At 47.8% G+C, this 27495-nt stretch overlaps 2 protein-coding genes across 4 annotated transcripts in view; one reads left to right on the forward strand and one right to left on the reverse strand.

Moving 5' to 3' along the window:
* Nucleotides 1–5263: 5263 nt before the first annotated feature.
* LOC117397434 (C-X-C chemokine receptor type 5) lies at nucleotides 5264–11710 on the forward strand. The gene is made up of 2 exons (XM_033996304.3): nucleotides 5264–5417; nucleotides 9792–11710. The coding sequence occupies exons 1-2, from the start codon at nucleotides 5382–5384 to the stop codon at nucleotides 10899–10901; spliced, it is 1146 nt and encodes a 381-aa protein (XP_033852195.3). The 5' UTR covers nucleotides 5264–5381; the 3' UTR covers nucleotides 10902–11710.
* Nucleotides 11711–13976: 2266 nt separating this feature from the next.
* The window catches only part of LOC117966530 (B-cell CLL/lymphoma 9-like protein), a 32268-nt gene continuing 18749 nt past the window's right edge, over nucleotides 13977–27495 (reverse strand). The window contains exons 2-9 of one of the 3 annotated variants that reach the window (XM_059009427.1): nucleotides 25423–25492; nucleotides 24772–25162; nucleotides 22095–22232; nucleotides 21276–21453; nucleotides 20447–20531; nucleotides 17348–19880; nucleotides 16335–16661; nucleotides 13977–15588 (exon numbers count right to left, since the gene is read on the reverse strand). In XM_059009427.1, coding sequence (XP_058865410.1) covers nucleotides 14462–15588; nucleotides 16335–16661; nucleotides 17348–19880; nucleotides 20447–20531; nucleotides 21276–21453; nucleotides 22095–22232; nucleotides 24772–25072 — 4689 coding nt within the window. In that variant the 5' untranslated portion in view covers nucleotides 25073–25162; nucleotides 25423–25492 and the 3' untranslated portion in view covers nucleotides 13977–14461. Of the gene's footprint in view, nucleotides 15589–16334; nucleotides 16662–17347; nucleotides 19881–20446; nucleotides 20532–21275; nucleotides 21454–22094; nucleotides 22236–24771; nucleotides 25163–25422; nucleotides 25493–27495 lie in introns of all 3 variants that reach the window. The other 2 variants (XM_059009426.1, XM_059009428.1) reach the window with 2 other exon arrangements.

Below are 27495 nucleotides of genomic sequence, written 5' to 3' on the forward strand. Positions count from 1 at the left end.
CACAAACTGTTGCACTGCGGTACATGCATGTGCAAGGCTTTTTGTGGTCATGTGCGATTCTTTTGGCGGCTTTAGTTTGGAACAACAAGTTTATGCAAATCCTGAATCGCAAATTCCGATTTATAACGGAGCTAATTCTCTGGCTCCATACAGAAAAGCACGCCATGTGGTTAACACCTTTCATCACCTACACCTACAGTAGCAGCTGCTGCATGAAGCGAATTGGATCACCAGTAATTAGGTCACCTGAGTTATAACAGAAGATTTGAAGATAACGTATATTGGATTAGATACGATAAGAAATCGCTTTCGCTACAGCAGCAGTCTTGAGGTGCAATATGTAAAGAAGCGGGTGCTACAGTGTTGTTGACTAATAATATAGCTCAGTAAGTTTAGATCAGCATTATTTTAGTCAACTGTTTTTTTCCAGGTTGGCAGCCTCCAGTGCTGTAATAAATCTGCAGAGCTTGTTTTTCTTTCCCTGTGTGTTTGTGTGAGATACAGGTATATGCAGCAGTGCCAGTTTTAGGTCATATCTCCAGATCGTTGTAAACCACAGTGAGCACGCATGAAGCCTTCAGAACAAACCGGAGATACTTCGGAATCTGAAGAATATATCCTTACATAACATCAACTCCTCAAGCTTTTCAAAGATTCCAGGTTGGGACAAACCATTAGTCAGGTGAACTTAATAGAGTTCATTCAAAAAAAATAATAATTTGGTAGAATAGATGGATGGATTCAAGAATTTGGTAGATTGAGCCTAAACTTTTGTTTGGTAATGTCACGGAGTTGATCTAAACCCTTGATTGGCGAGGTGTGGAGGTAGTTCAGGTAGCCTCCTTGTCTAATCTATTATTATTGATTTCTTAGCAGACGCCCTTATCCAGGGAAACTTACAATTGTTACAAGATATCACATTATTTTTACACACAATTACCCATTTATACAGTTGGGTTTTTACTGGAGCAATCTAGGTAAAGTACCTTGCTCAAGGGTACAGCAGCAGTGTCCCCCCCACCTGGGATTGAACCCATGACCCTCCAGTCAAGAGTCCAGAGCCCTAACCACTACTCCACACTGCTGCCCCAATTATAGTTGATAAATGCTCACATTACTCAACTATAAATTTACAAGCAGCAACGATCTTACTCTAGGCATGTAATCTTAAAATACATACTAGCCTATTAAAAATCCTCTAGACTTGATATATCCTTAGCCAACCACTTTTTATGGTCCATTAATAAGAATCATGGGCTACTAATGGAAAAATCCAACCTATTGTTAAAAACACATTGTATTAAAATTGGCAACAGCTCAAATGGTTTTATTTCTCAGAGGTAAGAATGCAACAGTTATGAATTCACTTAACACTGAATTATAAAATCTAAATAAAAAGAAATAAGTTTTAGTTAAATATATATACATTACTAAAGAACACGTTATCATAACCCTGGTTAATACCCGCTGACTGTGAAAACAGCACAGACTGGGGACCAATGGGAAGCATGGCATGCCTGCAGTGCAGGGAGCTGACTGGAGAGCCATGGGAAGCATGGCATGCCTGCAGTGTAGGGAGCTGACTGGAGAGCCATGGGAAGCATGGCATGCCTGCAGTGTGGGGAGCCGACTGGAGAGCCATGGGAAGCATGGCGTGCCTGCAGTGTGGGGAGCTGACTGGAGAGCCATGGGAAGCATGGCATGCCTGCAGTGTAGGGAGCCGACTGGAGAGCCATGGGAAGCATGGCGTGCCTGCAGTGTAGGGAGCCGACTGGGGAGCCATGGGAAGCATGGCATGCCTGCAGTGTGGGGAGCCGACTGGAGAGCCATGGGAAGCATGGCGTGCCTGCAGTGTGGGGAGCTGACTGGAGAGCCATGGGAAGCATGGCGTGCCTGCAGTGTAGGGAGCTGACTGGAGAGCCATGGGAAGCATGGCGTGCCTGCAGTGTAGGGAGCTGACTGGAGAGCCATGGGAAGCATGGCGTGCCTGCAGTGTAGGGAGCTGACTGGAGAGCCATGGGAAGCATGGCGTGCCTGCAGTGCAGGGAGCTGACTTGAGAGCCATGGGAAGCATGGCGTGCCTGCAGTGTAGGGAGCTGACTTGAGAGCCATGGGAAGCATGGCGTGCCTGCAGTGTAGGGAGCTGACTGGAGAGCCATGGGAAGCATGGCATGCCTGCAGTGTAGGGAGCTGACTGGAGAGCCATGGGAAGCATGGCGTGCCTGCAGTGCAGGGAGCTGACTGGAGAGCCATGGGAAGCATGGCGTGCCTGCAGTGTAGGGAGCTGACTGGAGAGCCATGGGAAGCATGGCATGCCTGCAGTGCAGGGAGCTGACTGGAGAGCCATGGGAAGCATGGCATGCCTGCAGTGCAGGGAGCTGACTGGAGAGCCATGGGAAGCATGGCATGCCTGCAGTGTAGGGAGCTGACTGGAGAGCCATGGGAAGCATGGCATGCCTGCAGTGTAGGGAGCTGACTGGAGAGCCATGGGAAGCATGGCATGCCTGCAGTGTAGGGAGCTGACTGGAGAGCCATGGGAAGCATGGCATGCCTGCAGTGTAGGGAGCTGACTGGAGAGCCATGGGAAGCATGGCATGCCTGCAGTGCAGGGAGCTGACTGGGAAGCTGGGACCAGCCTTGCTGTTTGAGGGTGAAGAGGAGAACAGAAAAAGATGCGGTCCCTCTTGACCTGAAGAGAAGAGCTTGCTTGCTTGTTGATAGATAGTTTTTCTCATACAGTACAGTTGCATACTGCATTTTCGACAATTGAAAACAAACCGATCCTTTCTGGTCACTGCACCACTTTCTGTAAAAGCAGAACTATCGCTGTCTTTTCTTTTAACACCTTTTCTGTGAAGCAGCAACACCTCGAATTGTCATAGACTAGGCAAGAGCTAGGGACTTTTTCTCATGAAACATTTTCTCTCAAAACTTACACCCCTTATGGCCGTCTAGACAGTGTATTTCTATCAGTCAAAAGGTCAAATGGACGTGTTGAAATGTCCTTCACTATCAATGGAGAGAACCAAGTCCAAAACATTCATTTTGGTCTTCTGTACTCCATAGTACATTTTAAATGAGAATTAGAATCGTTGATATATTCTTTGAACAATATCAAATCTGCTTCAGAACGAGTCCAGAAAACTAGTTGAACCAGGTGTTTTTTTTGAAGCGAGTCTTGTCCTTTACCTTCTTGCAAATGTGTGGTGAAAGATCCATTTATCAATTCATAGGGCAGCAGTGTGGAGTAGTGGTTAGGGCTCTGGACTCTTGCCCAGAGGGTCGTGGGTTCAATCCCAGGTGGGGGACACTGCTGTTGTACCCTTGAGCAAGGTACTTTACCTAGATTGCTTTAGTAAAACACCCAACTGTATAAATGGGTAATTGAATGTAAAAAAAGAAATAATGTGATACCTTGTAACGATTGTAAGTCGCCCTGGATAAGGGTGTCTGCTAAGAAACAAATAATAATAATCTATTGCGTCAGTGTTTTTTTTTCTGTCTGAGCCGATTTTGGTGCCTCATTCCTGCAAAATTGTACAGTATTATATCTTGAAATTCAGATTAATGCTAGTGGAGTAAGTGTATTTCTTTTTTATTTTTGATGGACAATGGGGCCATTCTGATTTATTGCGTCTCCATAATGACAGATTCATCAGTTGTGCATTTTCTTTGTCAGGCCCGATTTTGATTCATCATTACTCCAAAATTCTACAGTGATTTCTCTTGAAATTCATAATAATGCTAGTCAGGTAAGTGTAATATATGTGCACAGTTTTATTTCTCACGGACAATTTATTTATTATTGCATCTCCATAATGACAGATTCTCCAATTCACCAAGTGCTGTTTTCTGAGCCAAGTTTGGGATGTAATTTCTCCAGAATTCTACAGTAACGTATCTTGCAACTCTAAATAATGACAGTATAGAGGGGGGGGGGGGGGTGTCTACTGTCTAAATTGTTTTTTTTAGCACTGACAGCTTGACCGCGAATTTGAAAGGGTCCGATAGCTTGACCGCAGTGCTTTTTAGTCCAGTAGACAATATTCTCCTGTGTATTTCTGCACATGCTATCCCTGTGATGCAGCTCGGTCCAGCACACTACCTAACTCACTTATTTTCATGTGAAAGTTTATATTTTATATTTCATTTTATTCCCATCATCATATCTGCAAGCTCGAAGCTTTCTGGAATTATGTTTTCCAAATGCTGAGATGAAACACGGGCTACCACTCTCCAAAGGGGGGGAATACCGCATCATCATATGAGGCTGTCATGCATTTGCGTCTTCCTTATGTCCCTGTATAAAGACAAGACGATTTCGTTTTTTTTTTCTGTCCCCATATGAGGTCTCCGTCCCATGCATGAAAGGGTTACGTTAGCGGACCTTGCTTTTGAACGTGATTTGCAGAAGCACACACTGTGACATCTTTCAAGAACTAAAAGTAAACTCCTGATTGGTCCTCCCCTGTTGAGTTCAAATGTTATTTATTTCTTTGTTTTTTTTATTTATTTTACCAAAATGACATCCCAGTTTCACCTCCACTCTGTGCATTTGACGTATACAAGTCTGTGAAAAGCAGATTCTGAAAAAAAAACTATTTGGTTAAAGTCTTTGTTTGGATACTGAACTGCTCCCTCCCTCCCTCTCTCACCCCTCTAAGAGAAAGGGTGCTCCCTCCAGTCCAGGGCAGGCTTGAGGCATGGAGACTGAACTGCTCTCTCCCTCCCCACCCCTCTAAGTGAAAGGGTGCTCCCTCCAGTCCAGGGTGGGCTTGAGGCATGGAGACTGAACTGCTCCCTCCTTCCCTCCCTCGCCCCTCTAAGAGAAATGGTGCTCCCTCCAGGGCAGGCCAGGCTTGAGGTATGGAGACTGAACTGCTCCCTCCTTCCCTCTCTCGCCCCTCTAAGAGAAAGGGTGCTCCCTCCAGGGCAGGCCAGGCTTGAGGTATGGAGACTGAACTGCTCCCTCCTTCCCTCCCTCGCCCCTCTAAGAGAAATGGTGCTCCCTCCAGGGCAGGCCAGGCTTGAGGTATGGAGACTGAACTGCTCCCTCCCTCCCTCTCTCGCCCCTCTAAGTGAAAGGGTGCTCCCTCCAGGGCAGGGCAGGCTTGGAAGCTCTACCTGGTTTATCATACTCTCCATTACATTATCTACCAAGTCAACACCCCCCCTCCTAAAAACATCAAAAAATTCATAAATAAAATCCTCCCTCCCCTTCCTCAGCTGAACAGGAAACATCTTGTGCTCGCTGTCACACGGCTGGGTTTGAACAACACTGTAACAAACAGATCAGACTGAGCCACAGAGCTGCCAGACACTCAGGGGCACAGGGCTTCACTTCTGGGGTCAAAAGAAGACTGGACAAAGGAGACGAGGCGATGGACGGATACGACACAACCAAAATCACGTTAGATGTAAGTGCGACCATTGGCTTATTTGGAACCCTCTCAGTGTGGAGAGGTTAATCAATGTGTTTGCATGTTCACTGTGGTTATCATTCTATTAAAGGGGTATCAGACTAGATTAAAAGCATGGAAATGTATTGTGCTTATGCCATGCATGCAGTGCACTGTACAGCATAAAACACAGGCAACTGCAAAACTACAGGGCAAATGGACCACATTTCAATAGGCAAACCTTGTGTTCTGTATCCGAGCTGTGCCTGCTTTCAGAGAGATAGTGCTGATGGTATTATCATTGCAGTGTGCTGGTCTCTTGTATTAATCCTTTATTTTGCAGGCACACGTACGGAAGCTTGCAACTAGAGAGATAGTGCTGATGGTATTATCATTGCAGTGTGCTGGTCTCTTGTATTAATCCTTTATTTTGCAGGCGCACGTACGGAAGCTTGCAGCTAGCCTGGAGAAGCACTTGCTCAAATTTACAAAAAGCTTGCTGACCTGCTTTAACTTATAATGTGTCTGTCTGTCTGTCGGATTGCCATTTTAGAGTTGCACAGATTTGCATTTATATAGAGAGAGAAAGAACTGCTTATTTAGTTGTGATGAAACTTGGACCTTTTTTTAGCACAAAATCTATTAGAATCTGTCTTGGATTATATGAATCTTGGGTCCATCTATGTAATTCTAGAGCTTTGCTTACACCTAGAGAGCTGCTTGTACCATGGCGATGAAACTAATTGAGAGGCTCCATTAGCTCAAGTTATACAGCGTGGGTGGGCTGTCTGTCTGTCTGTCTGTCTGTCCGTCCGTCTGTCCTTGTGTCAGTTTTCAGATCTACCCAGAGAAGTGCTTATTCAGTTATGATACTAGATTTGCATACACAGAGGTGGCTCTGTGGCTTAGATACTGCATTCAAAGTAGATTTTTCAGCAATCTATAATTTACACAAAAATGTATTATAAAAAATACTGATTTGGATGTATTAATTATTGCTTAGGTTTATTATTCCTGCCCGTGCAGATGCAATCAATACCAGCTGCTTCTGTGCCCTCACCTCCCTCTCTCTGAAGACGAAACAGTGGAGGTCTTGACAGAGAGCGATTTTTTATCGCAGTTAATTGATAAATAGGGTGACGTCTGTTCTTACTATTATTGGGATTGGCACGGACAAACAAATCTGCTTTGACTGAAGAAATGCACGCAGCTGGAGCTTATCGAATCAGAATCGGAGCAGCAGCTGCTGATTAAATTGTTATCTGGTTTCCAGATCAGGACAGATTCGTTAACTGAAGCACTCGGTGTGAAGGAGGCGATGAGGAGGCGTTCTGCTACTGTGAGCCTCAAAAGTACAGCTGTGTGTTTTTATTGAGCCTTTAATTAAGCAGGAAAGTTCCACTGAGGTTAGAAATCACTCTTTTCAAGGAAGACCTGGTCACGAAAGTGGCATACCAGACACAAAAAACACGCATTCAAATGAAAACAACCAATACAAACATGTTAATCAAATTACAAAAACATAATAACACTTTAGAAGCCTCGGCCAAAACAAAAACACGTCTCAGTTGCGTTGATTTTTTGTTTAAACTAATTTAAAGGTATCAATACAGTAAGTTTCAATTCTTCCTGGCTCCTTAATAAGAGATCAAATCTACTGCCTGCCTGCCTGTCTGCCTGCCTGCCTGCCTGTCTGTCTGTCTGTCTGTCTGTCTGTCTGTCTGATAGGTGTGTCTGTCTGTCTGTCTGTCTGATAGGTGTAACATGGTTGTTATTTTCTTATGGGTGGATCAGAGGTTATGAAAATGGAGACAGTTCTCCTGGCTTCTCTCTTCAAACCTCGCTCTGAGTGAATCTGCAGACCTCTCACAACAAGGTGTGAAACAGCAAAGCACAGCAAGGCCGAACACAAGGAACAGCAAGCAGCTTTGCAAACTTAGTCAGAGACTTCCTTGTTTAGAACTCTGCCTGCAATTGCAGAAAAAAACACCTCTTATCAGTATCCTTGCTTAAATAATAAAGATTACTGTCATCACAGCTTTACTGAACACATTAACAGCGCAAGCTATTTTACGACTTCAGAACTGACTTGTAAACCCCTCTTCTCTGTACCACACACAACCTCACATGCAGAGCGAAATATAGAGGGAGGCTCTTGGGCAGCTCCCAGGTGCGTGTGCAGGGGTTGCAGGAACAGCTGTCCCAGTGAAAGGGATTCAGCGCGTCATTGTGAGTTTCCGCTGTGGTCATAGTGCTATACACAAGGGAGGGGACGGGCATGTCTCATCTCAGAATGACAAGAGCACGCTGACACAAACTACATCTGCATTCCTTAAAATGAATGAGCATTTATATATACAGCTGTAGTCAAAAGTCTACACACCCCCAACGGAAATTTATCATTTCTAGAAATTTCTCTAAAACAAGCAATTTTTTGTAGCAAAAGTTTTGCTTTTGTGGATGAGGAAAGAAAGTTGCAAAACTCCAAAAATGCTAATTCAAATGTATTCATACCTTTGATGCTATGATAAGGTGCTAGAAATTTCAATATGATCATGCAGAACCTAATTCTAGAAAAGCCTAGAACATGCTGGATTGTAGGTGTACATTCTTAGAAAGTATAAAAGGGTTAGAAATAGGATGATTTCTGTCATTACCAATAAACCAAAATGGGAAAAAAGTAAAGAGCTATCTGAAGACCTATCAGAAGGATACAAGAAGATTTCCAAGCATTTGAGTATCCCAATTTCAACTATCGTTTCTATTATCAAGAAGTACAAGAATCATGGTACTGTCACAACACTCCCTCGGTCTGGAAGAAAGAAGGTGCTTTCACCAAGAACAAGTAGAAGAATTGTGAGGAAGGTTAATAACAATCTGAGATTGACTGTCAAAGATATTCAAAGTGAATTGGCTGCAAGTGGGACTGGGGTTTCCATTTCAACCATAGGTCGAGTATTGCATGGTGAAGGTCACAATGGTCGCAGGCCAAGGAAAAAGCCACTCTTAGGAAAACGTCACAAGGACAATCGCTTAAAGTTTGCAAAATGCAATATGAATGATGGATTCGAGTTCTGGTCAAAGGTTTTGTGGAGTGATGAAACAAAAATCGAGCTATTTGGTCACGCTGATAGTCGTTCTGTTTGGAGAAAGTCTGGTGAGGCGTACAAAGAAAAGAACACCATACCTACTGTCAAGCATGGAGGTGGTAATATCCTTCTATGGGGGCTGTTTCTCCTCTAATGGCACAGGAAATGTAGTTCCAGTACATGGTAAAATGGATTCTATAGCATACCAAAAGATACTGGCCAATCATCTGAAACCCTCCGCTACAAAACTTGGTTTAAAGCGCAACTGGACGTCCCAACAGGACAACGATTCAAAGCACACATCAAAATCTACTTCAGAATGGTTAAAGAAGATTAAAATCAAGGTTCTGGAATGGTCTAGTCAAAGTCCCCATCTAAATCCGATTGAGAATCTTTGGTGCCTCAACTAGCTAGTAATTTCATTTTCTTTGTCAGAGTATGAATTAGCATTTTTGAAGTTTTGCAAAAAAAATTACTGAAATAAATAATTGTAGACATCTATTTCCTGTACCTTTTTTTCCTCATCTACAAAAGCAAAACTTTTGCTACAAAACGCTTCTGTAAAAGGAATTACTCATCACATCGTGCTAGAGTCAAAGCTGATTCATTTGAGGTTCACTGTGACATCAGGCCAGAAGCAGGAAGGGAAAAACACTGACACCAAGTAAGTAATGCAGTTCAAAAAAAATGACACGGCGTGCGCCGTTTGATTTAAAAAATACAAAAATAAATAAGGTTTTAACAAAAAGACTTGCTCACAGAGCGAAATAAAAGCTTTAAACAAAACAAAATCACAAACACAAAAATAAACAAACCCAGGTCAGGCTGAGCAATAGCCTCCACTGTTCCCCTAGGTTTAATTTTAGATGAAGTTTCGTTTCGTTTCTGTTTCGCTCCTCTCGCTCTCACGCCTAACACCTACCCCGAGTGCAGAGAGCTGCAGGATTTTATGGAGGTGACCATCTTCTGCACAAGGTTTTTAAATTATTCCTGGCAGAGGACGAGCACCAATCTCGCCTCTGCCAGAACACGTTTTAGAAATAAAAACGAAACAACAACAAAGCCAGCGGCGCTTCGCCGTCATATAAATACATAAACACAAAAACAAATAAATACAAAACAATAACTTGCACAGGGGCGGAGGGGGAGACCCAGTTCTCAAAATAAACAAATCATAACTGTACATGGCTCCTTGCCCTGTTACATTCACATTAAAGAGTTAAGTGAAACTGGATTAAAGATTCAAAACTAACCCCTTCTACAATCAGCAACCCCTGACAATCCTTTGTTCCCTCGTCTACAGGTTTCTGATCTGCTCATGTTTGACGAGTATAACGACACATATGCTTCAGGGTCCAACCTGGATGCAGAGTACACGTGCGACAACGACTCCCCCCTCGGCCTTGCCAGCATTGAGCGCTTCCGCACCATCTTCCTACCTGTGGTCAATACCATCGTCTTCCTGACAGGGGTGTGCGGGAACGGGCTGGTGCTGGTCATCCTGAAGCGTAACAGGCGCTCCCTGGGCGTCACCGAGCTCTACCTCCTTCACCTGGCTCTGGCAGACCTCCTGCTCCTGCTGGTGTTCCCCTTCTCCCTGGTCCAGGCCCTGGGGGGCTGGGTCTTCGGCCCCTTCCTGTGCAAGGTCGTGGGCGTGGTCTACAAGCTCAACTTCTACTGCGGTGGCCTGCTGCTGGGCTGCATCGGGTTCGACCGCTACCTGGCCGTGGTGCACGCCGTGAAGAGGTGCCGTGGGCGGCAGGCTCACACTGTGCACCTGATCTGCGGTGCGGTCTGGCTGCTCTGCTTCTGCTTCTCCGTGCCCAATGCAGCTTTCCTCTCGGTCTCCCCCGCGGGCTACAACAACAGCAGCGACCAGCTATCCTGCAGCTTCACCAGCTACGGCACCCACGGCTACAACTGGGACATCGCCAGCCGATTCCTGGCCCACATCTTGGGATTCTTCCTGCCCCTGGCCGCCATGGTGTACTGCTACTCCGCCATCGTGGCGACGCTGTGCCGCAGCCAGCAGAGCTTCGACAAGCACCGCGCCATCCGGCTGGCGCTGCTCGTCACCGGGGTCTTCGGCCTCTGCTGGCTGCCCTACAACGTCGCCCTGTTCCTGCAGACCCTGGTGGTGCTGGGCGTGGTTCAGGAGAAGAGCTGCTCCTTCCGCGGCGCGCTGAGCCACGCGGTGACGGTAACGGAGAGCGTCGGGTACATGCACTGCTGTCTCAACCCCATCCTCTACGCCTTCGTGGGAGTGAGGTTCCGCCAGGACCTGCTCAGACTGCTCAGGGATGTGGGCTGCCTGAGAGCGGAGCGGGCCGAGTCACTGAGCCAGCTGGGACGGACGCGCATGTCCTACTCCGAGGGAGCGAGCACCAGCACCACCGCAGGATACAACTTTTAGGAAGGGGGTGTGGGGGGTTGTATAGAGAAACTACCAGGCTTGCAGAACTACACGAGTCCTGTGTTACATGCTGGAAAACAAAAAATACAAAAACTGTACAAATATGCTCCATACACAATTCAGATTGATATATTAGTTATTTCTTCAGCTGAGATCATTATACATCAGAAACAGATGTTTAGATGTGTCAGTGCTCAAGTTGATTCAATAGGATGATGACGGGATAGTCTTTAGCTGTGGCAGCTCCTGTAGAAGCTAGCTTACCTGCAGCAAATATCATAACAGAGGCTTGCAATAGGGGCTTAGCTGCAGCAAATAGAGGCTTGCAATAGGGACTGTAGATGGAAATGTTTGCCTATAAGTGGCAACTAAAAAATTCTTTAATATTAGGGGTCTCACCTTTGATGGAACGACCATGCATTTGCAGAAATTAACTTGTCTGCTGCCACAATCTTACTTTCCCCATGTGTACCAAATGCAACGTTGGCCCACATGTACAACTTAAAATCGTTTTTTTTTTTCTTAATTATTTTAATGTGAAAAAATAACAGCGTGGAACAGAATTAAATTACTAGGGGAAAAAAAAACTCTCATCTTGTCCTTTAAAACTTAATTAGCATATTTAGAATCACTTGGTCTTATAATAAATACCCAACGTCCTGCATGCCAGTTCTGAATGCCTGTGGTTGCAGTGTGGTTAGAATCCACATGATTAGTGTTCGGTGCAATGCTGCATCCCTTATTTAACAACGCATTAGTCCTTGTGTTGGATTCATGTTAATCCTTTTTGAATAAATATTGAATGCTTACTTGCAGTTCGCGTGTGTACGTGTTTGTGTTCTGATATAAATGAATACATTTAACACTCTCAATACATCACAAGCACTACGATGGGGAGAAACATTTGAAAGCTTGATTTAATGGAGGGTCGGATATATTTTTTTTTAATGGATTTAAAATGTGATTCATTGTACAAGTAATGGAGTTAAAGTAAATATTTTAAAGTCGGTAATTGATATGAAGATTGGTCATCGCGTAAAGCGTGGCTGCAGTGATTGATCAAACTCCTCCTTGCAGGTGGTTCCTGCTCGCTAGAAGCTGTTTTATATTATTCCTTCCCTGCAGCAATGCAAGACCTGTGCGAAGGAGCTGGGTGCGGTCTGCCTTCGTGGTTCTGCAGCGTTTAACCTCATCACCTCCTAACAGCACTGCATCACACAACGCTGTCCTTACACATGCACATTAGACAGTCTAGTCTGGAAACGCTGGTTGCCAGTGTTTTTTTTAATTTGCTTTATGGTGTTTTTATACAGCGAGTCGTGTATTTCCCCCGTCTGTGGTGAGAATTAGGCGTAAACAGCACCCTTTATTATTTCAAAAGAAATCATAGAAACAGCAGTTAGAGGCGTTAATCATGAAACAAGGGACAGGTGAAGGAAAAGGAGAAATGAATTTGTGGTAAAATAAAAAAAACCCCAAAAGATCTTACTTGGTTAATTCCAAAAGGGATATTAGTCATAAGATGCTGTATTTGTTCTTCTTTATCACTGAAACCTAAAACAGCTGTGAGTTGTGAACATTTTTATTTTTAATCATTACCATTAAAAAATGTAAATATGTGAGCAGGTTATTTTCAGAACACCAGTACTGCAGACAGTGCATTCAGCTGGAACCCCAGTTCCTGACAATTTTTTTTTTTCTTTATGAGAACGTCTCAGATCAGTAAACACTTTGAGCCTGTTTTGAATCAAGCTCCCACTGCCCGTGCAATGCAAAGATGGAAAGAAAAACAGGGTGTCACAACTCTGCACTGGCCAATCACAGGACATAAACCCAGCGGAGCACGCGAGGGCTGTCCTCGACCGATCCCAGCGTCCCGGTAAACCCACTTCCCGGGACTCCCTCATACAGATCCGGTGCCAGGAACGGGCTGCAATCCGGCACACCAGGCTTCCTGATCTCGCCCTCACGAGTCAGCGCGTCGCTGCCCTGCGCCACACAGCAGTACGCCCACTCTACGTTCTGCCAGTGCAATGCTTGGTTCCAAAATAGACAGGTGTGGTTTCAACCCTAGGTGTACATTTACTTACTGTGTCAAGCCTCTGCACACAGGCACACTCGCAGCACATGCACACAGGCAGGTATGTAAATATGAAGACCGCATGCACACTTAGCATGGTATGGAGTGATGTGAATAAAACATTAGTCACACAGCTGTTTCCCCCATACAACCCCTGTTCCTCCCCAGTGCTCACAGCTTGCCTTCTTGGCATCATGTCTCTAAATCGTCTTCTCTGTCTCTCTCTCAACTGCTCCTTCAGTAATCACAGCTCAGGACCAGGAGGTGAAATATCAGCTATAGCATATTCACAGCATATCCAACAGGGAGCTCCATTTGATATTACTAAACGATATATGGTATTAGAATAAATATACTGTGGTGTACAAAGCCGAGTCTTGAAGTATCCCAGCGAGTCAGCATCAATAACAGGACTCCCACGCCATACCCTAGCCACTCTGTGAAGACGTAACTCTGTCCTAAACCTGTCCTGCCTTCATTTCGAGCTGCATCCTCCGCTCCCAATCTCTGTTCTGCGCTGGAAGCACTCTCCAGGATTTCTGAACTGCTGTTAAGATTTTAAAAGGTATCACTGCTTCCCGATCCCCCAGCATGGAGTTGGTTAACTCAGAGAAAGTAAGCAGTGCCAGCTCAGAATTGAGGCCACTCCCCCCCAGATTTGAAAACTTGGACACAACATGAGGACGCATTTGATTGAAATTATTAAAAAATAAGTAAATAGTTTTTTTTAATTAATTTAAATCAAAATGAGTTGCATCATTTGGCAAAGAAACAGATAGCTATAATTATATATATCATTTTGGAAGAGTTAAATTGTTCAATGAAGTGGCCACCGTTTATGACATAGCTTGTCTACACTGAGATCTTGATATTAATTTGGGGTCCTGTAGCACTAACAATGTAAAATACATATTTGAAAACCCTTCGAAGTGGAGCACACAGTTTCACTCCCCCTCTCATCCCAGCCGCTATGAAGAAAGTGCACACGCAACTCATTGGATTTCTGACACAGTTTTTTTTTAGGCTTCTATTAAAACACAGGAATACAGAACAGTTGAAAACGATCACAAATTGCAGCATGTTATTTACAGCACTTTTTTTTCTAATCCCTTGCACAACAGTGCGGTAGCCAAAAAAAAAAGAATAATAATAAAAAAAAAAAAAAGAATTGGGGTAGTTCTGTCTCCCTGCCCCTCGGTTAACTGTTAAAAGAAATGGCTTCATTTTTATTTTTATGATTTCGTTTTAAAACCGTACAAGTCCCGTCCCACCCCCAAAGAGTCTTTAAAATCCTGGTTTTAAAAAGGCGTCCCTGTTATTTTTTTTACATTTTTATTTTCTGAAAAAATTAAAATACCATCATTACGATCAGGATTGACCAAACAGAAAAAAATGAAAAAAAACACAATATATATATATTTTTTTTAAACGTTTGTCTTTCACAACCGTTTTTTTTTTATGCATTATTTATTTATTTTTGTTAAAAGGGCAGGTTAGCCATACTGCCCGGTCCGTATCCCATAGGCCCATCCAGAGATATACTCCGCTGTCTCATCTGCGCTGGGACCATCATGCCTTGCTGCAGGTTCGGCGGGCCCATCAGAGCCCCCTGGGGGGACATTAAATGCCCCTGCTGGCCGTACATGTCTCCCGAGACGGACATGCTTCGCTGCTGCTTGGCCTGCATCATCATGAGGTTCTGCTGGGCCAGGAGGCTGTGCTGGGAGGGAGACATGACACCCGGGTGGGGGTGCATGTTGTTCACCATCATGCCCTGCTGGGGAGGGGGCATGGCTGTCCTGCCCATCATATGGCCCGGGTGGCACATCTGCATGCCCCCCATCCCCCCCATGGATCTGGGACCCCCCATGGGGGGGCGGCCGGGAGGGGGCTGGACGGGCAGCTGCTGCTCTGCCATCATGTTCTGCAGGTTGATGAGATGGGGGTTGGAGGAGGAGGAGGATGGAGGCTGCTGCTGCTTGTGGTGAGGCTGCTGTTGCTGCAGGGACTCGTTGCTCTTGGGAAAGTACTGCAGGGTGCTGCTGGGCTTCTCCGACGGGATGATCCGAGAGAGGTCGAACTCGGGGATGCCCGTCGGAGTGGAGCGGATCACATCGCTCAGGTCTGCGTCCCCCAGATAGGAGGCTGAGGGGGGCCTGTGCTGCTGCTGCTGCTGCTGCTGCTGGTGGGACAAGCCCTTCAGGAGGTGCATCTGTCCTGGATGAGGCACCATGACTTCATCCGGAGGGGGCAGAGTCATGCCGGGGGGGTAGGCTTGAGGCAGCCCCGCTCCCATTCCCATCCCAGGGGAGTGCATGGGTCCGTGGGGAGGGGGTTGCAGTCTGGGAAACCCTCCTCCGGTTACACCCCCACCCATTTGGTTTTGGGGCAGCATGGGGGAGCCGTTCCGGGGGCCCATGTGATCCTGAGGGCCCCCCGCCATGAGCATGGGGTTCCCCCCACCGCCGTGCATGCTGGGCATGTTCATAGGGTTTGGGGAGTGTAGCATTGGCCCAGAGGGATCGTGGGATAGAGGGGGCTGCTGCCCTGGCAGGACCATTCCCATGGGGCTGTGCATCGGAGGGGGCTGGTGGTTACCCCCGACACCTGGGGGTTGGAGAGAAGAGAGAGAGAGAGAGAGAGAGAGAGAATGTATATAAATCCATCGACATACATCAAGAAATTACAAAAGTGTTCAACCTCTAGGCACATGCGAGTCTTTCTCCCAGTCCTGATCTTCACTACATACTTAGCAGTGTGGAGTAGTGGTTAGGGCTCTGGACTCTTGACCGGAGGGTTGTGGGTTCAATCCCCAGTGGAGGACACTGCTGCTGTACCCTTGAGCAAGGTACTTTACCTAGATTGCTCCAGTAAAAACCCAACTGTATAAATGGGTAATTGTATGTAAAAATAATGTGATATCTGTACAATGTGAAATAATGTATAATGTGATATCTTGTAATAATTGTAAGTCGCCCTGGATAAGGGCGTCTGCTAAGAAATAAATAATAATAAAATAATAATCATAGAAATCTTTGCATTTTAAGTTCTATTTGCTACACTGCACTGCTCTGAAGGCTGAATGAAATCTTAACTACATCCCAGTGTCTGTCTGCATTCCGATTGCTGGGTCAAATCCCCAGTTCCTGGGGCAGCGCCGTGCGTTCCTCAACGCTCTTTTGAAGGCTATGTGAAAACCTCCACTTCTCTCTGGTCTCATATGACCGACTATATGAAGTCTCCAGTCCGTCCCTGTGGCCCTTCCAGTCCTGGTCTTTGTTCCAACCCTGTTCTAAACTGAACCAAATGAAACCTCTGTCTAGCCCCTGAATTAGTTCATGATCTCATTTCACCTGTTAAACCTGGAGTGGAATCACAGCTCTCCAGGACCATGACTAGACAGCCCTGCCTGTCTAGGATCACTACCCGCGCCCCTCTGCTCTCACCTGCCATGTTCCCTCCGGGCAGCAGGGGGCGGTCTGGCAGGAGCTCGTCGTCCGAGGTGGCGATGGTCTTGATGGCGTCGTGGTAGAGGGGTGTGGAGCTGGGCATGGCGTACTTCGACATCTGGGACATGATGAGGGACAGGGGGTTCTGGGAAGGAGCGCCGCCCGGGGAGGAGGTGAACGGCATGCTGGGATTGATGCCTCCGCAGGTGTTGCTCCGTGGGGGGTGGGGGCCTGTGGTTGAGGGGAGGGGGGCAGAGAGAAACGGGATTAGTTCAAAACCCAACACTTTATAGAGGTATGGTCAAGACGTCGTACGTTTAAGTGTTCAGTTGCGTGCGTTTCTTGCAGTGTCAGGCACGAGAGGGGCTATCAAACAGAGATCAAGAGGAAATACGCTCTCAGCTTGATTAGAGGGAGCCACTGAACACTGAAACAGAAGACATTCAAACTAAATAATATTACACAAAAACACACACACAATTCCGATATTACTTCTAACTGGTTTATAATTGTTGTTAAATATATATATATTTTAAATGTACTTTGTAAGTTAATACAACGCAGTCACATCTGTAGACCTTGAAGGCACTGCGATGAGGGGTGACAAGAGAGCACAGTTTGAATGTTAACCACATGCTTACACAGGCCTTGGTTTACACAGTGGTTAGTCTCCAGCGCAGGACAATTTATTTTAAAATGCTATATTTTGTTAGTGCTTCACATGTTCATAAGAACGAAAGCCTTAACAATGCACTGCTCTGAGCTCTCAGTCTCTGCTATTGGGCCATTTGATAACTTTTACTGAAATAACTTCCATTTAAATTTGAGAATAGTTCTCATAGTCCTCTCATGGACCTTGTGAGAAGCTTTCAGGACCACAGATTTAGAACCGCAATACCAAAACCCTGCCTTCTCACCTGAGTCCATGGCGTTCCCGCCCTTACCCCCCTGAGGCACCCCCGGGCTGGGTAGTGCAGTCTTTGGGGAGGGGGCCCAAGCACCAGGGGAGGGGACGGGCACCGAGGGAGACTTGAGCCTACTGGGGGACCCCCCTGTGGGAGAGCGCACCCCCAGAGATGAGGGTCCGAGCACCTGCGGGGACGATTTCATGGAAGAGGAGGGCGGGGGGCCGGGATTGGGGGGTCCCCCTAGCGAGGACAGCTGGGGAGACTTGAGGCCGGCCGGCGAGGGGGAGGGAAGCATGGGGGAGTGCACCTGGTTGACGGTGGGGGATTTCAGGTGGTGGGGAGGCATGCCGGGGGAGTTCATGGGGTGAACGTTGATGGTGAGGTCAGAGGGTCTGCGCCCCCCCAGAACTCCCCCACCACTGCGGGGCATGTGGCTCAGTCTGGAGGTGCCCCCCATGGGCGGCCCTTGCTGGTCGGGGCTGAACATTTCTTGCGGGGTTTGGGGGTTGCCCATGTCCTGGGGCAGGTAGCCTCCTGGGCCCCCAGGGAAGGGTCCTTGATTAGGGAAGGGTCCGCCACCCGGCATCATCATCTTGTTCCCGGCCATCCCCCCTCCGTTCTGTGCTCGGGATCGGGCCATCTCCTCCTGGTGCAGAAGCTCGTTGAGGGGACCCCCCGCTAGCCTCATTTTCTGGGTCATGAGCATCTGCTGCTGCTGCTGCTGGTTCATCTGCAGATTGAGGTTCATGTTCATATTCACGTTCATGTTCATGTTCAGGTTCCCCATTTGATGCTCAACCAATTCTCTCATGGGGGGCTGCTGGTGACCCCCTCCGCACCCCACACCCCCCATCGGAGACCCCATCATGGCCCGGGACCCTGGAAAATCCATGGGGTCCCCCACTGAGTTAGCGAACCCCCCTCCTGGACCCCCAGCTTGCTCCATCATCCTTGGCCCGTTGCCTCCCCCCTGCTGCTGCTGCTGCATCCTCTCCATCTCCATCGCCTGGTTCATGGCTGCCTGCCTCTGCATTCCTTGTATCTGCCTCTTCTCCATCATGCGGAACATCTCCTCCCTAGCCCTGGGGTTCAGCATTCTTTCGGGGTCCCCCTGCAGGTGCTGCATGGGTGGATACCCCCCAAAACCAACTGGGGGGCCACCACCACCTCCTCCTCCTCCCATCGGGGGCATGTCCTCCAGCCAGCCCATACTGGGCCGGCCCGGAGGCCTCTGCATGGGGTTCATGGGGCCCATTGGATCCAGGCCCATCATTCCTCCAGGGTTGCCCCCTCCAGGGTACCCCCCGCCCCCAGGCCCGGGCCCCAGCCTCTGCATGCCAGGATGGAAGCGAGGCCCCCTTGGACCCCCTCCCTCAAGGTGCATCTCTAGCATTCTGCCTCCGTTGCCCCCACCCCCTGCCATTCCTGGGAGCCACTGCTGCTGCTGGGGTGGCAGCGGCTCCCCGGCTTTGCTGTGATAAGGAGGCGGAGGGCCCCTAATCATCCCAGTCATGCCCATTTCGGGGCCCCCGTCTCCCATCATCCTGGGGTGCGGGTGGGGGTGCAGCCCAATCTGCTCCTGCTTCCTACGCTTCTCCTGGTAGTACTCCTCCTGCAGCTTGCGCCAGGCCATCTGCTCGGGTGTCAGCCCGTCCTGCTGGTTCATCAGCAGGCACATGTCCAGGGAGGACGGGGAGGAGTGGGGGGGCAGGCCGTGGTGGGAGGGGTGCATGTGGGAGTGAGGAGGGTGGGGGTGTTGGAGATGCGGAGGAGGAGGACCCCCACAACCCCCTTGGGACATGGCGGGCTCATCCAGCCCGCCAACCAGGCTTTGTGTCTGGGAGATAATAGACTGCAGAGGCTCTTCGTATTTCTTGACTTGCTGCTGCTGGTTTGGGTTCCCTCCCAGGGCAGGAGGAGGGGGGGCTTGGGGGCTGCTGTTGGGTCCGTTATTACTGCAGTTTGGCCCCAAGCTCCCGTTGTTGTTGTTGTTATTAGTACTGGGATCTCCTCCTGGACCGACTACGCCACCCCCCCCACCACTGCGGAGCAGCAAGCGCTCAATGTCTCTCAGGGTCTGCAAGGAGCGCTCCCTGTGCTCCAGCTGCTGCTTGGAGAGACCCTCTGTGTTCCCGCCCCTCTGGGCTGGCACGTTCCCAGGGTCCGAATCTCCTTGCTGGGCAGGGGCAGGGGGAGGAGGGGTGGGCGGGACGCTGGGAGGCTCTACCAATCCTGGAAGTGGTTTTGAGGAGCTGCTGTTGGTCGCACTGCCCCCGGACGGGGGGAGGCTGTTGTTGCTGTGATTGTTAGTGCTGCTGCTTTTCTTGTTGCCCCCCGAAGACGAGGGCAGAGTCAGGGCATCTGGGGGCTCGTCTGTCGCTCCTTCTGGGGGTCCCACGGAAGAGGGGGTGCCGGCTGGGTTCAGCTGCCCGCTCGAGGAAGGTCTGGGGGTGCCGCTCTGCGATTTGGGGGTCCCGCCTGGAGGGGTGGCAGCGTGGAGCTGATCAGGAAGGCCAGGGACCTTGGAGGGAGGCGGGAGGCACTGTGGAGAGAGAGAGAGAGAGAGAGAGAGAGAGAGATTTGTGAGAGTCAAGTAAAAATACAATACGTATCACTATATATACAGACAATAATTGGAAAAACATCACTGTACATGCTTGAGAGAGTAATGTCAAGGGACGCGTGGGAGGGGTGTGGATGAATTATTAACCAGGCAAACTGTTTGCTACAATTATATTTTCCTAATGCATTACTAGTGTAAAGTTTCATGCTGTGTTGTAAAGCAATGAAAATTTCACGTTATAAAGCATTTCAAGTTTGCGATTGCTGTGACCTGTTTTACACATCTGAAGATGCATCTTTGATTAGTTGTAACCGGTCCTCCGTGCATTTCACAGTTCTGTAAAACAAGAAGCTTGAAATAGCTGGCTGTAACCCAGTTTAAGAGATGAAACGCTTCCATTGATAAAACAAATGAAACAGGAAGCAAGAAACAAAATCGAGAGAGCGAGGGAGAGGGAGAGAGGGAGGGGGAGAGGGGGGGAAGCAGAGACAGACCGACAGACCGACAGACAGACAGTACGAGAGTGCGAGGGTGCAGAGACTGACCTTGTCCAGTTTGGTGCGCGGGACGGTTTGCTGGTGAAACACCACGATGGAATCCGCCCGGCCCTGCATCACCGCTTCGGCAGCACTGCGGAGAGAAAGCAGGTCAGTACAGAACCAGGACCTCCTCGATACACGATGCACAGAGAGCAGGTCAGTACCAGGACCTCCTTGATACACGATGCACAGAGAGCAGTACAGTACCAGGACCTCCTCGATACACGATGCACAGAGAGCAGTACAGTACCAGGACCTCCTCGATACACGATGCACAGAGAGCAGTACAGTACCAGGACCTCCTCGATACACGATGCACAGAGAGCAGTACAGTACCAGGACCTCCTCGATACACGATGCACAGAGAGCAGTACAGTACCAGGACCTCCTCGATACACGATGCACAGAGAGCAGTACAGTACCAGGACCTCCTCGATACACGATGCACAGAGAGCAGGTCAGTACAGAACCAGGACCTCCTCGATACACGATGCACAGAGAGCAGTACAGTACCAGGACCTCCTCGATACACGATGCACAGAGAGCAGTACAGAACCAGGACCTCCTCGATACACGATGCACAGAGAGCAGTACAGTACCAGGACCTCCTCGATACACGATGCACAGAGAGCAGTACAGTACCAGGACCTCCTCGATACACGATGCACAGAGAGCAGTACAGTACCAGGACCTCCTCGATACACGATGCACAGAGAGCAGGTCAGTACAGTACCAGGACCTCCTCGATACACGATGCACAGAGAGCAGTACAGTACCAGGACCTCCTCGATACACACTCTTGTTTCTGCACTCCTGAAGTGACTTGCTCACTGACCTGTTGGCGAGGTTGGTGGTAAAGACGTAGACCAGGGGTTTGGGGCCGGTGCCCAGCTCAGCACGAAGCCCCGCTCCCATGCCCAGCGGCACCACCGAGGAAGCTGATTCACAGAGCGAGGAGAGCGGGTTCGAACCAGGGGGCGGCTGGGGGGGCCCTGCCCTCGAGTGGTCCCCTCCTGAGAGCGAGAGAGAGAGAGAGAGCGAGAGAGAGAGCGAGAGAGAGAGAGAGAGAGAGAGAGAGGGGGGAGATGTAAACTATTAGACTCAATTAACTCTTAACAACTATAAAAGAAATCCATCTTTTCACAGCACATTCACCACTGTCTGAATATCAGTTATGGGGGTCAATTAATAAGAAACACAGACAGGGGTGAAATCACTGCAGGGGCACCAAGACCTGCCAGTGCTTTAAGCATCACAATAGACCCTATTTGAGCCCTATTTTTTTTTATCTACTTGGCCAATTTACTGTAGAAACTGAAATTACATTTTATTAAGCTGCAACGTACCAAGCTGAATGACAGCAGCACCAGCCAGTGCCTCTGCACAGCAAGGATTCCCCTCACCCGTCAATACCGGTGTCAGTCACTAGGTGGTGCTACAAGGCTGGGGAATTGCAGGTCTGCCTGCCTGCTTGCAGGTGAGCTAACCCAAGAGGAAGCCAGCACCTCCTGCGTCTCTTTCAATGCAGTCTGGGACCTTCTTCAATAGTGAGACTAGCTTTATGTGGCGTATTTCACTTCTTTATACACCTGACCTGCTTTCTTTTTAAAATCTACACCTTCAGTCCCCCAGTAGTATCCCAGAATGCACTCACGGTGCTTGGCAGGGCCGGGGGCGGCTGCGATTGGCTTGTCCTCCTCCTCCTCGCTCTCCGCTCCCGAGCACCACTCGTCCCCGCTGTAGGGCTGCTTCTTCTCCAGAACGCAGCGGCGCTTACTGCGCATCACGCCCTCTACTGGACAGGAGGAGAGAACACACCGTGTTCCCCAAATAAATTCAAATGCCCCAAATAAATTCAAATGACACACATTTCCATTAGGCATTTTTTTACACAAATCATTTCATAAAAAAAATAAATTGCATGTAATTCGTTAACAGAAGGGGAGATGTTTATTTTGATGGATTTCCTGTTTCCCTGAACAGTACAGATAATGTAACAATGTACTGGAATCTTTGATAGATTCTGTTTGCTATTAAACTTCAGCATCGTCATCGTTGGTTCAGCCGGCTTTCTTTCATGGACTGACGTTACTCTGTGAACACAGGGACATATGAAGAGACACTTCTTTCAGCATTCACAGAACTGACAAATATCGATTAGCCTTTCTTGCTAAATTGGGAAATAGTTTTTCTGCATTTCTCCAAAATTCGGTCAAAGAAATTCCTTTTGCATATCGCGGATATCCCTTCATTTCTGATTTACAGTGCGCATCAAACCCTGGAATAGAATCCAACGGGAGGCGTTCTTTATCCGAACTACAGACTTGTTGTGGGTCTAAAATTGATCAGGGTTGTAGTAACTCAATTTTTCACAGTTTGTGGAAAGTCTTCACACACTGTTTGTTTATTCTGGCATCTGTACTGGGTATGAAATTGTTAATTCTGCAACTTTATTATACGTTTGATGCACTCTAATTTTACGGCTTTTCAAACCACTGTATCAGATCCACTAGTCCCTTACCACGCGTTGCAATCAGGGAGAGTGCAGACACCAGGTGATACTGCTGCGTGCGATCTCTCAAAGAAATGCGGTTTGAGTTTGTTGGTGCATCTATTTATTTCTCACAATAAGCTATTTCTAGAAAGTGTCCCTGGTAATTAGGGGGTGTTTTCTAATTAGGTTGATGCCTTAATTACTGTTTAGATCAGTTTAGCTGGAGTGGCTACACAGACATCTGGAGGATTAGGATTGAACTGCAGATCAGTCCTGTTCTAATTCTCCCATGAATTTCGCAGGGCCTGCATTACAGCACACTTTAACTGGTTATTATAACAATCGCTAATTCTAATAACGTACACACTCTACAACAGGGGTGCGTGTGTGTGGTTTTTATTTGAGGTTCGGGAACTATCAGTGCTGTTTCTGTGTATTCAGAAGGTTCCCCATGTTTCCACTGCCCGCATTATTCTGTGTTTAATAGCGAGGCAGAGCGCAGACTTAGAAACTCAGTATTTAGAAAGCTCTGCTTTTACTATGACATTGTTATGAATCTCACCGACTGATTCACTTACTTTTATTCACATAGAAAAATTAAAAAGTAACAAAAAACTAACACACTATACAGTTTAAGGGTAATTCTTTTTGATTGTAGTTTAAAAAGTGTAGTTTACAGCTCTGGGGCCCGGTTCACAATGCTGTTTTCATGACACAGTCTGCTACACTGCTGTAGAGAGCTCGAGGAGTCTGGAGCAGCTGTGCGCTCGCTTCCTCGGCAGGAAGCTCAGAGTGCGCGGCTGACTTTGCTGAAAGCACGTGGCTGACTGTTTCACCGAGAGCGCGTAGGAGTTTCTCAGCTGAGCAGCAGCCAACGCAGCGCATCAGAAAGCGACCGTTTACTGAAACTCCGCAGCGCTGCCCGGCAGCAGCGCATTAAAACTACCTCTGCACTCTTCCTGGCTTCATAGAACCCTCCTATTCTCCACTCAGAATTAGAAAAAGATGCGTCTCTCTCCCCCCCCTCCTCCCCCTCCTCTTCCTCCCCCCGAATGGTTAGATTGAAACTTACGATATTAATAATATTGAAGTCTGCAGCGTGGGCCAGATTCTCTGAGCTTTTTTACTCATGCAATTACAATTCAAATTGAAAAAGCGATACGAAACTGGAGATACCGCACCAGCCCCTTGATTTTAATACTATTCATAATCACTGTGTTGCAGGTTTTAAAAAAAACAAAAACAACTTTTTTTACAAATGCAACAGTACTGGATTCGTTTCATGAGAGTCAGCCTGTTCGCTGGGACATGTGGCAAGTTAGCTGAACAAGTTCTGCCTGGCATGTATAATTCACGATCTGTACCGGGGGGGGCAAAGCTTAAAGCTGGAGTGGAACGGCCCTCCAGGACCGTGACTGGACCCCCCTGATCTACACAGTGGGGGTTGCTTTGGAAAGTTGGTACAGCAAGTGGACTTTGGGTAACTGTCCTCACCCTTGTCAATTTCCATAGCAGAAAAATCTCCTTTTCTTTTGTATTTCAACTTAGGCTATGCAGTAATAATTACACACACACACACACAATTAGTATCACAGATTTACTGAACGTCCGGTCAGCAGGGTTTGAGCTCATTAGCGCTGCTAATAAAAGGATGAAAGAATCTCTCAGGGACGATCGCGGCAGGATTATATATAGACAGTCAAAGGAAGGACGCAGTCACATCTCTAGACCCTGTGTACCTGAAACCAATCTTCCGCAAAACGTTTTTCATGCTGACTGGTAACAAACAGTAGCTTTGCTGTTTTTTGCTGAATGATTTCATGATTGAATGACCTACCTTTGGAGTCGGGTTCGAGGCTGGGGGTCAGGGCCTCTCTCTGCTCCCCGGAGTCGATGGAGACGCTGCGCTCCCTCTTCCCCTTCAGTGGCCCAACGCCCCCCCCTGCCTGGCTCTTGAGCCCCGAGTTCCCCGGAGAGATCTGATTGGCTTTGCCTCCTCCTCCGCCACCATGATTCCCCGCCCCCGCGCCCTTCGACCCCAGGCTGCCGGCGGGCCCCTGGCTTACATTCTGGTGCTGTGATTGGGCGCTGCTGTTCACTTGCTTGCCATGATTGGTCAGTTTACTGTCCGGGTGCATTTGATTGGCTGGGACTTGGGGAGGGGGGTGGAGGGGTGCGAGCCGGATTTCCACCGTGCTCTGCGGTCTCCGCTACGAGTCTCAAATCACCTGCGAGAGGGAGGAGGGAGGAGAGAGAGAGAGAGAGAATAACATGCCAATATATTGCAGCCACCTCATTCTCAGTCCTCAGCTCTCCAGCGCTGTCATCACCAGCACCTTAATAATAATGAGCACGAGTCTAAACACTCCATTCTCAGCTCTCCAGAACTCTGGTACTTTTCAGCCAATCAGAAGCCTGGGTTAGTCCAGGGCACTTTTGTAACAAATGTTTGGGATGAATAAAAAGGAAGAGTAACAACCAGACTCACTGCGATGGGCTCTTTAAACAGACTCTGAAGCATACCGGCAGCCAACGCCTTTCATTGCTATTCCTCCGTTCTGAAAGAGAGAGAAGTGAGTGAGAGAGAGACAGAGCGAGACAGACAGACAGACAGACAGACAGACAGCGAGAGAGAAGAGAGTGAGAGAGAGAGCGAGAGACAGACAGAGCAAGAGAGAGAAGAGAGCGAGAGCGAGAGAGACAGAGAGAGGAGAGAGGAAGAGAGACAGACAGAGCAAGAGAGAAGAGAGCGAGAGAGAGACAGCGAGAGAGAGAGAGACACAGACAGAGAGAGGAGAGGAAGAGAGACAGACAGAGAGGAGAGGAAGAGAGACAGACAGAGCAAGAGAGAAGAGAGCGAGAGAGAGACAGCGAGAGAGAGAGAGAGAGACAGACAGAGAGAGGAGAGGAAGAGAGACAGACAGAGCAAGAGAGAAGAGAGCGAGAGAGAGACAGCGAAAGAGACAGACACAGACAGAGGAGAGAAGAAGAGAGGGAGAGAGGGAGAGAGAGATGCAAAAAACTTTAAAAACTCTTTGTAAATGTTATTTTTTTACTTTAACACAGTTGGTGTGTTTAACTCTTAAACAGAAGCCCTCCCATAGAGATCAAAGTGAATGACAATCCAATATTAATGTGCACAAGGCTGCATGTGAGCCACACTAATGACTAGGATTAAACACAGAATATGAAACAGCAGCCAGAGTTACTGCAGCATAAACACCAAGGACAACATTCCTCAAGCATGTTTCTGATAACGTTTCAATTCTGAATGTTCAGAGTTTGTATAGCGCTTTAACTTTGAAACTTCAAAACGCCCCCATGCCGCAGTGCACTGTGGTACTTGTAGTCATTAACTCCCCACGTCGCAGTGCATTCTGGTCCTTGCAGTCCTGCTTCTCTTAAAGGAGTTGAAATTGAAACACAGGCGCTGCCCCTGCCCCTGGTGTTGAGGAGTCTATGAGTCATTAGGAGGCAATGCTTTGCGTTGATGTGTGAATTCGATGCAGTAAACACACCTGGTACAAACCCAGAGTCCCCTTAATAGACCAGCGGGATACAAGCACTGCAAGGTCAGGATCTGCTGTAACTCAGAGTGCCAGAAATCACTGCCAAATGTTTACGGATAGGACCTTATTGAGAACGAAATCAAACCAGCCTGACCTAGGCATAGAAGGGCACACATCTCAAAACGTCCTTACTTCCTGTTTCAGGCTCTATTTTGTAGACACTATTACAGGGATTTTGTTTTATTTAAATTTCTCTTTTGTGAAACGCGGTTCTTTACTAAACTGTAAAAGATTATTTATTTTTTTTACATGTGGTTTGACTTGTCATGCGATACCAGTGTTGGCCACGGGGTGGCAGCACAGCGACTGCAGACTGAATTCCTAGTTAACCCTCGCACTGCCTCACAAACTTTTCCCAGGGATTAACATATCTGATAGTGACACCAAATTCCCAAGGCTTCCTTCACACGTGTGCTGCTTTTCTGTACAGAGCAATCCATTTCTTAGCTGCACGATTACATTTACAAAGACATCCAACCAGGGCCCAGGCTGTCTAACAAAAACGCTGCGACGCTGCATGAGACGCTGAGTGGCAAACACCACACAGTGAAACAGAGCTGCCCAACATGTCTGACTAACCCAGCCACACCAACCAGCAAGAACTTCTGAAAGAGAGGCGAACACAAACCGCTCACAAACCAAAAGCAGACAAAAATACAACAGGGTTAACACCATGGCAGACACTCTGCGTATGTTTTGCTCTTATAAAACACTTCAGTTTGCTATTTTGACTGGAACTGCTTCTGCCAAAGCCCTATACAAAAGCCTGCAGTCTTTTCAAGTCCATTAACAGCCTTGCCTGCGATACCGCACCTCGAAATCAGAAGCCTCACATACAGTAAGCTCAAGAGCCATGGACTGCTCTGCCTGCTGTACAGCACACTAGACTCACCCCAACCCGTCACAAGGACTCGTTTCTCATTTGACACTAAAGCCCGCTTGTACCACAATTCTGCAGCTACTCAACAGAGCACAGCTCTCCAAAACCTTTC

Source organism: Acipenser ruthenus, chromosome 39, assembly GCF_902713425.1.
Source record: "Acipenser ruthenus chromosome 39, fAciRut3.2 maternal haplotype, whole genome shotgun sequence".
Taxonomy (NCBI): domain Eukaryota; kingdom Metazoa; phylum Chordata; class Actinopteri; order Acipenseriformes; family Acipenseridae; genus Acipenser; species Acipenser ruthenus.

Bases quoted from the DNA above. Each gene is read 5' to 3' on its own strand.
- LOC117397434 (XM_033996304.3), top strand. From the start codon at position 5,382: ATGGACGGATACGACACAACCAAAATCACGTTAGAT. The intron at 5,418-9,791 runs GTAAGTGCGACC...CCTCGTCTACAG, and splicing joins CAACCAAAATCACGTTAGAT to GTTTCTGATCTGCTCATGTT.